This window comes from Myxocyprinus asiaticus, chromosome 18, assembly GCF_019703515.2.
Source record: "Myxocyprinus asiaticus isolate MX2 ecotype Aquarium Trade chromosome 18, UBuf_Myxa_2, whole genome shotgun sequence".
Classification (NCBI taxonomy): domain Eukaryota; kingdom Metazoa; phylum Chordata; class Actinopteri; order Cypriniformes; family Catostomidae; genus Myxocyprinus; species Myxocyprinus asiaticus.
Window position 1 is genome coordinate 23,135,707 of NC_059361.1, and position 11,850 is coordinate 23,147,556.

Below are 11,850 nucleotides of genomic sequence, written 5' to 3' on the forward strand. Positions count from 1 at the left end.
GTCGGCGAGAGAAAAACACCACGCCCCAGTGTAGCTCCAATCCAGGGGCCTGCATGCTGGCACTGAATCATAGAAAAACACATGCTCTTGAATTTTTCATCATCCACATTAATACATAGGAATACCAACAAACCAGTTCTTCCCCTGTGCCTCTCAAATAAACTCGCAAAACACGCATGTACACACTCCTTCTCTTCCAGAGTGCTCTAAATGCTAGCATGACATGGCTTATTTTTATTTCATTCAGTGTGTGATTGCTCTGCCGCCCTGCTAATGCCAGCGATCCGATAGCCCAGTACTCAATGCTCTGTGGAGGGTCTCGGGCAAAAGTTGGCTGCCGTTTGGAGCTCTAGGCCAATCAGTTTACAATCCTCTTGCTGCTCTCCCTTCCGAAGTGGAATGACAGACCCAAGCCTCTTGGCATGGCTCAAGCAGACGGGCCCAATTTCTGCTTTGCATAAAAAGTAAAAACCACACACGAGCGCTACGAATGAACAGAGGAGAAGAGGAGGAAAGAGTGCCAAGCATCAGATCTTCTTAAAGCCTTACAGCTTAAGTCTCCATCTCAGAGGGGATCACATTTCAACAAGATTAAGTTCAAGTGGTGGAGACAGAAGTTGTATGAAAGAGAAAGTTGCTTTCTCTAGTAGCAGTAAAGGAAAAATGTCACTTTATGTACTATGAAGCCAAAAGATAACAGCCTAAACTCAGCTGAGTGTTTTCATACTCTACCAGCCATTTGTAAATGCAACATCAATTTACACTCACTGAGCACTTTATTAGGAACACTATGGTCCTAATAAAGTGCCAAACGTGGTATTCTACTCTTGTAGCACATCTGCCTCAAGGTTCAATATGTTGTGCATTCTGAGATGCTATTCTGCTCACTACAATTGTACAGAGTGGTTATCTGAGTTACTGTAGCCTTTCTGTCAGCTTGAATAAGCCTGGCCATTCTCCGTTGACCTCTCTCATCAACAAGGCATTTCCATCCATTGAACTGCCACTCACTGGATGTTTTTTGCTCCATTTTCAGTAAACTCTAGAGATTGTTGTGCATGAAAATTACAGGAGATCGGCAGTTACAGAAATACTCAGACCAGCCTGTCTGGCACCAACAATCATGCCATGGTCAAAATCACAGAGATCGCGTTTTTCCCCATTCTGATGGTTGATGTGAACATTAACTAAAGCTCCTGACCCATATCTGCATGATTTTATGCATTGCACTGCTGCCACACAATTGGCTGATTAGCATGAATTAGTAGGTGTAGAGGTGTTCCTTACAAAGTATAAAAGACCGTGAGTATAAAAGACAACATCAAAAAGCATTATACATTTTCTTTCAATCAAGCATGGTTAATGATTGACCCAGTCACAATGTAATTCCATTAACTTCCCATTTCCCCTCTATGACATTACCATTTTATTTCATCAAATGTTGCAGTTTTTTAATGGTTTGTAATAACTTTTATATAGGCTAATATATGTGACCTGCTTTATCATTTTGAGTCACTTTGACTCAAAATCAGTTTTATGCACTGAAGTGGAAAGGAAAGTCTCAGCTATGGTTTTAATTATTATACTTATACCAATTATTATGCAAAATTAAATAAATTATACAAAAATAAACTCAAAATGTTTGTCTGGGTCAAAGTGAAGGACCAGGTTACATATTCCTTGTCCACTAGACATTACACAACAGTGTAAGGAAAATTGGTAATACTTTACAATAAGGTTGTATTCATTAACGTTAGTTAACTACATTAATTAACATGAACTAAAAATGAACAATACTTTTTCAGCACTTATTAATCATGGTTAATGTTACAGTTAACAAGTTTAAAATTAAAAGTTTATGTTAGCATTAGTTAATGCATTATGAACTAACATGAACTAACTATAAACGACAGTATATTTATACATTAAATTGAACAATGTGTAATAAATATTTTAAAAATATATTGTTCATTGTTAGTTCATGACACCTAATGGATTTACTAATGTTAACAAATTGAACCATATTGTAAAGTATTACCAGAAATATTGCTTGCCAATTGTACCTCATTCTGTTATGAAAAAAGTATTCTGGGTTTCATTCATACAGTTAAAAAGAGAATATCAGGTATATTCAAGACTTGACTGATCCTCAGATTTTTTTTTAATTTTTTTTTTATAAATAATACATTAAAAAATATTCATATTTTTAATAAATAAACATTTAACAGGTCAAAACTTCAAAACTGCCTATCTAGAACCATGGTTCCATCTTTCAAAATAAAAGTGGGACGACCTAGAGGTGCTCAGTGGTCGAGGGTTCAAAACAGTCCAAAAAAGCAAAATACCCATGGCACTCCTGTTACATCAAAAAGCCTTTATTGTTATATGGCTGTCTACAACGAAGTAAAAAAATAAGCTTCCTGGTTCCATCTGCTGAAAACTAATAAAGAATTATGTACCATAGTACATACTTTACTCCACCTCAGCCCACCTCTCTATATTTTGGGTTGAGGGAAGACCTGACTGGGGGATAACCAAGGTGGCCACATGGAGAAAGTTGCTCTTTAAGCTTCTGAGGAGCTCTGGCTGGGACAGGGTTAAAGTCTCCTCCCTGAGGCTGTGCTTGCTACCGCTAAATTTAAACCTCCCCCACAGCTGGTTCCCATTAGCCTGTAGTGACAATAGAAGTCTGTACTTAAGCTGTTGTGCAGGGACTCTGCTGCCCCACTCAGATAAAACTACTGTCCCCCGCTACAGGCCAAGTTTAAACTGGCCCTGCACAGTTTCTGCTGGCAATGCCAGAGTGTTCAAACCAGGAAAAAAGAAGAGGAGAATGCAAAGGAAAGGTGTTAACAGAGGAAGAGCATTACGGCTGAAAAAAGGCCATCTCTGGTGACAGGAACAAAGAAAGTGAGAGGGGGTAAAACTTTGAAACTTTAACCGCAAACCGAATCTGTCATCACATTTGAGTTCAACAGAGGAGAAAAACATTTACTCAACAATGTGAGAGCCGTAAGGAGCTGTAGGGCAGAAAAAGTATATGAAAAAAAAATGTGCACCTCTAAAATAATACATCTCAGTTAATAATGCTGAGCGAATGAATAAATCCCAACCGTGGAGTTATAAAACTTGAAAGTCTTTTTCTAATGTCTTCATATTGCCTCGTGGCACATTTCAGAGTTAATATAATGATTTTCTTGTTGTTATCATCCATATTATAACTGTGTTTTATATTTTCTTTACAACTCAGCTTTTATCTCTAAGCTCAGTAAGCTGCTTTTCACAGTTTGACAGTCAGGCAGCAAAAAAAGCACACAGCATTTGTGACTAACGATTGAGACATTGATGACTGATTTACGGCGTGAGAAGTAAACCAATCAGCAGTCTTGTAAGGACAAGCTCAGCCAATCAACAGACAGTGATCACACATTTCTGATGACAAGCAGCACATATCTCAGATGGTTTTGCATGTTCGGATCAACTGTGAGTCTGAGCGCTTTCCGGTTGAGGTAATATTTTTGTTGTAGTCTATTAAAACCTTAGCTGTGTTCATGGAAAAGGTTAACAATCAGTTTAATTAGGAGCAGAGGCTGGGGCGCACGCATGAACTCTCCCGGTCTGACACTCGCCATTCTACAGGGAATTCTCCATGTCAGACTGTGTGCGTGTGTGTGTGTGTGTGTGTGTGTGTGTGTAGAGGGGGAAAAGAAAAGAGAATTAAAGGATGAAAGGAAAACAGAAGGCAAGTGCGTGAGGAGGAGGGAACAAAGTGAGAAGGGAAGGGAGGACAGACCTTATCAGCAAAGTTTGTCTATTCAGGATTTCCTTCCAAACAAAAGAAAAAGGAAACTCCAACTCTAAAACTTGATACATGGATATAAATCTGTCAAGAGCACTTGTTAAGGTCACTGTATTTCCAAGCATTTTTTTTCCAAGTAACTTTTACAACAGGTGACACAGCTCATTAAAAAAAAAAAAAAGGTCCAGATAAGAGCACAAAAAAAATAAAAATAAAAAATAAAATACAGCTCAATACAGCTCAATCGATGACATTTGTGGCATATTATTTATTACCACAAAAAAAAAAAAAAAAAAAAAAAGTGACGAGTCGAAATAATTTTTGTGGGAATCAACATTATTAATCAAGCATTTATTTCTTATGCACATTTAAAAACAGCAAGTGCTGACCAAAGTGCTGTACAATAAGATTAATAAGACATTAGTAAGAAAATTACACACAAGTTCACATAAAATTTATTAATCACACATTACGCCACAAATGCTGTTAATTGAGCTTAACTTGTATTTAACCTGGAATATTCCTTTAAAACATTACAGTATTTCTACCTGATCTGATCCTTAAAAATTACTTTCATTGGTAGACTGATTCAGTCATATTAAATTATATTTGAATAGACCCAGTTAATTTAGATGTTACCACATGAAGCAAACTTTTTAGGCTACATAACAGTTTTTTTAGTTTTTTTGTTTTTTACAATGTAGCATTATAACAATAACAAAAAAGTACCATAGTATTGTTGTTTCTGTGTCCCAGGGTTGTACCATAGTATTCTTTGAAGTGCCTTGGAGTACCATGAAAATACCAATTTATATTAATTGAGTAATCTTTCAGTACTATGGTATTATATTCTGATACTATCAATGTCCCATGGAACAGCCACAGTACATTTTTGCAAGAGAAAGCATTTTCTCAACAAGTGCATTAAAATTACCGATCTAACATGTATTCAAACTCAAACACAGTAGGTGTGAATGTACACTCACTGAGCACTTTATTAGGAATAAAAGACATGGTCTTCTACTCTTGTAGCCAATCCGCCTCAAGGTTCGAAATGCTGTGCATTCTGAGATGCTATTCTGCTCACTACAATTGTGCAGAGCGGTTATCTGAGTTACCGTAGCCTTTCTGTCAGCTTGAACCAGTCTGGCCATTATCAGTTGACCTCTCTCATCAAAAAGGCATTTCCTTCTGCAGAACTGTATGTTTTTTGCTTACTGCACCATTCTGAGTAAACTCTAGAGACTGTTGCGCGTGAAAATCCCAGGAGAGCAGCAGTTACAGAAATACTCAAACCAGCCAATCTGGCACCAACAATCATGCCACGGTCGAAATCACTGAGATCACATTTTTCCCTATTCTGATGGTTGATGTGAACATTAACTGAAGCTCCTGACCCCTATCTGCATGATTGTATGCATTGCACTGCTTCCACATGGCTGATTAGGTAATTGCATGAATAAGCTGGTATACAGGTGTTCCTAATAAAGTGCTCAGTGAGTGTATAAACTGTTGACAGAATTCTGTTCAGCTAACTGGTACATGTGTATTTGACAGATAGAGTCAACAATAGTACAGAACAGGTATTTGCAACACAGCACAAGTCTGCTAAGCTCAAGGTAGTGGAATGAGAGTGTGTGTATGGTTCAGGACCTGAGAGAGTAGGGGTTTGCATTGTGTGGGCTGTATTTTGAAGGCAGACTGTGTGAGGCTCATTAAAGCTGCATGGATCTGAGTCCTGGCAGAGGTGACAGACAGGCGGATAGGATTACCAGTGAGCCCAGGCTCAGAAACATGCATGCTCGGCCGCTCGTCAGCACAGGGCTCAATGCACACACCCTTCACGCCTTTTTAAATAATTAACAGCCAAAGATTAGTCCGTCAGCCTTGGGGCCAAAAGGTCCATTGATTTCTCACATATGCATTTTTAATGAGCGCATCTCAGTGAGGCAGTGTCTGTGAAGAGAGGCTTCTCTGTCCACAACAGCGCAAGAAACACTGGCAGTTTTGCAAGTGCTTGTGGTAAAAACACAAACAAAGCCAGTAAGTGCCTCTCTAACACGTCTCACGCTAAACCCTCTAGTACTAAAAGGCTATAAGGGAAAGGCCTCAGGGGTGACCCTAAAAGAACCTATGGCAAAATGCTATTTAATATGGCAGGAGCCATAATTTCCTTTAATTAGTCTTGTGCGACCATCCATAAAGCTGGCAGCATATTTTCTAATCAGGCTTCAGGACATGTTATAAACTGTAAATATGTCTGTGCAAGACTCTTTTAAGCATTAGAAGACTTAAATTAAAATTTTATAATTTTTGGTAAGTGCAACAGACAAACTAAGGATATGTTCGGCTAACTAAGGATATGTCCAGCTATCTTCTTACCATTGTTACAGTATATAGTATGTATACTGTGTTTATCACATGTATTTTCTGCATGCATAGAATACTATATAGAACAGCGCACACTACACACAATATCATATCTTATTGCACTTGACTTGACCTTCCATTTCCAAACAAACGAACCAGAAGTAATCAGCTGTGATTTTAGCATCTCTTTCTTGACTCATTGACTGCACTGATAATAATTAAGACATTCTTACAAAAATTACTGTGTTTTTTTATGATAACTGACCGCCACTCACTGAATTAAACAAGCAACATGATGAGATCACAATATAACATTCTACTGTTTGAAACATTTGGCCTACTGTTTCATTTCTTATTACAAAAAAAAATAAAAATATATAGCATATAGTGTATACTGCGCTGTATTTGGTAATGAGTAAGCTAGTATTCCACTGTGAATGTATTGTGGCCTATGAAAGTGTTCACTGCATCTGCGGGAGTGCCAGACAGTGTCAATTTCCCTTTCTTTACAGTGTACTGTATCACAGGACAGAGATACATCAGAAAAAAACAACAACCTGAGAATTTGTGATGAACAAGATGAAGGAATGAATGTCACATTTGACCTTGATCTCCTAATGATCTCACACCAATGCAATAATGGAAGATGAAAGTTATGAATGTATGTGTCACATTTACAGCATTTCAGACAAAATGTGCAGCATGTATGCGCTTTATAAAAGTGGCCTTATAGAAGTGACATGTAGAAAGGTCTTTGTTATAGGCCTCTGATAGGCAGCTTTGACTAGAATAACAGAAATGGATACATAGTTTAATTTGTGATTAAAAATGGAACATAGACACTGTAGTGCAGTATGGTTTTATTTTACATCATTATGGGTTTAGGAAGGCCGTGTAGACTATACATTACTTAAATCCAGAGAAACAAGAGGGGGCTGTTGAAAGACCAATTCAAAAAATGTAAAACCAATGAGCGTGTCTGAAATAATACTGCAACAGAAATAAAACTGAAAAACTTCAACATAAAATGGAAACCCATGCCATGTTTCATTCACGAAAGAATGTTTTTCTTGCTGTCGGCAGTGTAATATTTCAAATGTTAAGTTTTTTCTTGAGATGAGTGAGAGAGAAACATATCATTATGGAAAATCAAGGCTTTTGCCCATCTAAACCATGGTTAAATCTGGTTCAAAAAAGTGACACAGTTCCTTTGCTGTGAGCAATGGAGGGAAAAGAGAGGAAAGAGAAAAATAAATGACTTTCCAATCATTCTTCAGATTTCATAAATCTTGTATGTGGCTTTGTTTGGAGCCAGCAAAAAGTTTTCACAAAAGTGTTGCATGTTACACCGGGATGTAACCACAACACGGAAAACACTTTTATCCCTTTATAATGTGCATTTGTATGAGAGAGTGTATATTTGTTTATGATCTAATTCAAAAAATATGAGAGGAGCAAGTGAGAAAAAGATGAGTGTAAAGGGATAGTTCACCCAAAAATGAAAATCCCGTCATCATTTACTCATCATTCAATCACTTTCTTTTTACCATGGCACGAAACATACCGTGACATACTGTGGAGATGTTAGAATGTTAGGGACTGACAGCCTCAGTCACCATTCACTTTCATAGTAAGGAAAAAGATTCAGTGCAAGTAAATTGTGACTGAGGCTAAATTGCTGCCAAATATTTCCATTTGTATTCCACGGAAGAAAGTCATTCAGGTTTAGAACAACATGAGGATGAGTAAATGATGACAGAATTTTCATTTTTGGGTGAACTACTCCTTTAAAAGGGGGACAGGAATTAATTACAAATAGAGGAAAAGAAAGAGTGTCAGAACTACCTTTCCCGTCTCCCGCTCGAAGTCCACATATTCTCGGGTGGGTGCCTGCCGCTGATCCCCATGAAGGTTGGCTGGGAAGAACTGCAGCGAGAGGTTGGTGCCGGTTGCCACAAAAGCCTTTTAGAGGGAAATCAATACAAACAGGATAAGAAAGCCGGGCCCGAGCATAAATTATGCAGCCCGTCATTTCTGTTTTCACATCAGAGAGAAGAAGAGAAAGCCTGGAGCCAAGGCCAGAGCTCAAAACATCAGGAAAAGAAGGGAAGAGGGGGGCACAAATGCAAAGAGAGAAGAAAAAAAAAACCCAAGTCATCATTTTCTCTATTTGAGGTATTGAGTTACACACATCTGATTCTATTTTACCAACCCTCATTGATGGCAAACTGGGCTGCAGCAAACTGAGTTTCAGAGGAGAAAGAAAGCAGGAGTGAATGAGTGACAGAGAGATAACAGAGACAGAGAGGGGTACAAAATCAATAAATTGTTTTAAATGCAGCCCCTCACTTACATTAATAGCAGCAGGACTGCTGTAAAGGTTTTGAATTATGGTATAATAATTCAATAACGTCCTCAAGGAGAATGGACTACAGAAAGACAGGATTTTATGCTAAATTATGTTGCAGAATTGTCCTTTGTTGTTTACTATATATAGTTGTTTATGCATTTTAATTGGTTTATAAATATATTGGCAAAAAATATATTAAAATCAGTTTAAGTGGATTCATTGGTTCTTACCTTTTGGCCTTCTAATATCTGTTATTACCTATATCTTATTCTCTCTCACTCACATGCACAAGTACAAACATTTGTACAGTTAATGTGAACAATATAGCGATACTATAAAATCCATTAAACAACACTCTAACACCGTGTTCGTACTGTGCATATTACAAAGAGATAAGGAAAGCTACTCATTGTATTTTTGTAATAGACATGTTTGCCTGTGAATCCTCCATATTTAATCTTTTGTTGACATTAAGGAAAATAAGGCCAAAACATGAACACATTTGACAGATTAGAGAACTTGGATAGTGTACCATGTGCAAGTCACAATGCAGCAAAATTGCATTAGCAATTACATGAAAACGTGAGAAACGTTTCATCATAAATGTGTACAAAATAAACAAAGAAAATGTCAAACAAAATAATTTTTCGATTTGCAGTTTAAATTAGAAATGTTTTAGTAACTTTGTTCATTATGCCACTGGTAAATCAATTATTATGTTTTTTTTTTTTTGTTTTTTTCTGCAGGTTTTTTTCTTTTTTTTCTTCTTCTTCTATGATGAAATACTGCCTTAAAATATAATTTGCAAACAGAAAAAAATTACATCAAATAGAAAAGCCATATTGAAATACATTCTAACTGGAGCATCTATCTCATGTATTAATAATAATAATAATAATAATAATAATAATAATTTCCGAATATGTATTTATAACATTGTAACAGTTGTGTCTGACCTATTATTTCTATTATTAGGAATATTGAGGACAGTTAAATCTATCTCAAGAGAACTCCGAGGACATGACATTAAAACAAAAAGATGACCAAGCCTCTCAATATAGTAATAGAAAAACTGGGTATGCCACAATCTAAATTGTTCTAAAAATTCTAACATATTCTTAAAAATAATAACAACAATATTAATAAAATAAACACGAGAGTCTCTTGTTGAAGGAAGTCTAAATGAGAACATTTAGCACTAAATGAACACAGTATTTTTGAAGGGGCTGTAAAATTAGACTAAAATCTCCACCCATTAGACAGAGGCACACTATGTTTAAACATGGTTTGATTCTTCATTAGTAATTTAATGAATTTAATACAACCTAAATATCGACAGCATTATGAAATTGATCAAAAAAGGATTTCTGCTGTGTTTTGCGCTCATCACTGAGGAAGTATTTTGAACATAGTTTTGGGTGATAACACATCCAGTTCCGGATACCTAATCATGTTAATGCATTTATAAAAAGTTACCAACATTGACGTTTGGATTGATAAATGGCTGCTAGTAAATCGTTTGTTTTGTGAGGTGCATGTACTCACTATCTCTGAGCGGCCGTCACGGCACGCGTTCTGAAAGCGGGCTTGCCTCTCCTCATGCGGTCGGTCTCGGAAACCGGTGTATTTAATCTGTAAACAGGGATGGAAAAATAAGAGAACATTCAGTCTAGTCATGAAAGTTTCTTTGGAGTAATTTCACTTTTAGGAACAAGTGGCGAACTTATTTGTAGAGCATTAACACCAAACTTATGAGCTATATTTGCAGGAAACTATTGAGAAAACGAACAAATTGTTATTAAAGTGAACATTTCATATGCAAATTGATATTAATCTTAATTTTAAACGCATTTTGATTTTAAAGGCAATGACACGCTTGTTTTCATGTCACGCGAGCAAGAGAGATGCAACTTTGTTTCCGCCACTTGATCAAATGTCTCAAATGAATCGAGTTCACCTCGCATTCGCGGCTGAGTTTCCTGAAGAACTCCTCGTTCTCGAACTTGCTCCTCTGATCCGGGACCACCCGAGGCATCTTGAACGCGATTTGATCAATTTTTTTATTTTGTATCTGTCTAAAGTTGCAAAGAGAGAAGCGTTGCCTTGAAACTCTCCAGTCCCGCTCTTATTTGCTTCCGTCTTTTTCTTCTTGTGATGGAGTGTGTTGCAGTGAGCTGACTCTGAGAGTGGTATATTTGTGTTCTTGTAAATACAAAAGCTCCCTCTTCTCCCTCGGATTTCGCCTCCTGTGGGGTCGCTGAGCCCCACTGCAATAGATTTGGCACTAATTTGCAGTTGCCTGTTGTTCTTCCTCACTCTCGCGCGTGTGATCTCCGACTGCTGACAACAGACGCTCGCTCGCTCTGCTTTATCCGTCTCATGAGCTGCATGGCTCACAGTTACTTCCTGGCTCCTCGGAGTCCGACTTACGACTGTACACCCAAAATACTCCCCCCATTCACAATTCTCTCCACTATCGTCCGTGTGTGCGCAGGCGTTAAATACACCACAACTTCTCAAAGCTCGCAGCTTCTTTCTGTGAGATCTAAGCGAGATGCTCTGTCGTTTTCCGCTCTCAAAGTCTTTATTAGGTACAGAGAGGTTGAAGTTGTTACCTGTGAAAGAGGTATTGTATTTATAAACGCATCACCTTCAGTATTTTTGTTATTGTTTTATTTATTTATTTTTTAGACAATTTTCCTCAGGTGTAATTAGACCGGATGCGGATTTTTATTTTTGCTCCTATGTAGGCTACTTTTTGAGACATCCACATCTGTTTGTAATCCACCCAAGATAAAGAAATGTGCACAAAAAGAAAGAGAAAGCATTATAGACAGACAAACTGACAGACAGACAGGTAGATAGATAGACAAACAGACAGACAGACAGACAGACAGACAGACAGACAGACAGACAGACAGATATATATTTATAGACAGACAGACAGACAGACAGACAGATAGATAGATAGATAGATAGATAGATAGAAAAAACCTTTGTGAAGCGTATGTGATTGGTTGATGAAGTTGTACATTTTCGATACGAATTGGTACGAATTTGCCATTTCGTAGTATTGTGACGAATTCTCACCAGACCATGTTGCCTATTCCAAATGATTTTAATGTGTTCTTGGGTAGATGAGTCTATTACAACATCTGTTGTAAATACTTGGGTGTTGAGACATGTCTTTCTTTATTTTGCAGGTTTTGAAGCTGCAACTTCCCTCAGGACAAATGAGGAGGAAGAGAAAAGAGACAGAGAATGGGGAAGTAAACACAGTCCCAGAAATATCCAAAGGCCTCCAAGCCCTGTCTGATAGTAGACCAATTTC

General features: G+C 37.5%; 1 protein-coding gene across 4 annotated transcripts in view; it reads right to left on the minus strand.

The window, feature by feature from the left end:
- The window catches only part of LOC127455971 (core-binding factor subunit beta-like), a 63,916-nt gene extending 52,967 nt beyond the window's left edge, over nucleotides 1-10,949 (minus strand). For 2 of the 4 annotated variants that reach the window (XM_051724201.1, XM_051724203.1), the window contains exons 1-3: nucleotides 10,477-10,949; nucleotides 10,065-10,151; nucleotides 8,015-8,131 (exon numbers count right to left, since the gene is read on the minus strand). In XM_051724201.1, coding sequence (XP_051580161.1) covers nucleotides 8,015-8,131; nucleotides 10,065-10,151; nucleotides 10,477-10,554 — 282 coding nt within the window. In that variant the 5' untranslated portion in view covers nucleotides 10,555-10,949. The remainder of the gene's footprint in view (nucleotides 1-8,014; nucleotides 8,132-10,064; nucleotides 10,152-10,476) is intronic. The other 2 variants (XM_051724200.1, XM_051724202.1) reach the window with 1 other exon arrangement.
- Nucleotides 10,950-11,850: the final 901 nt, after the last annotated feature.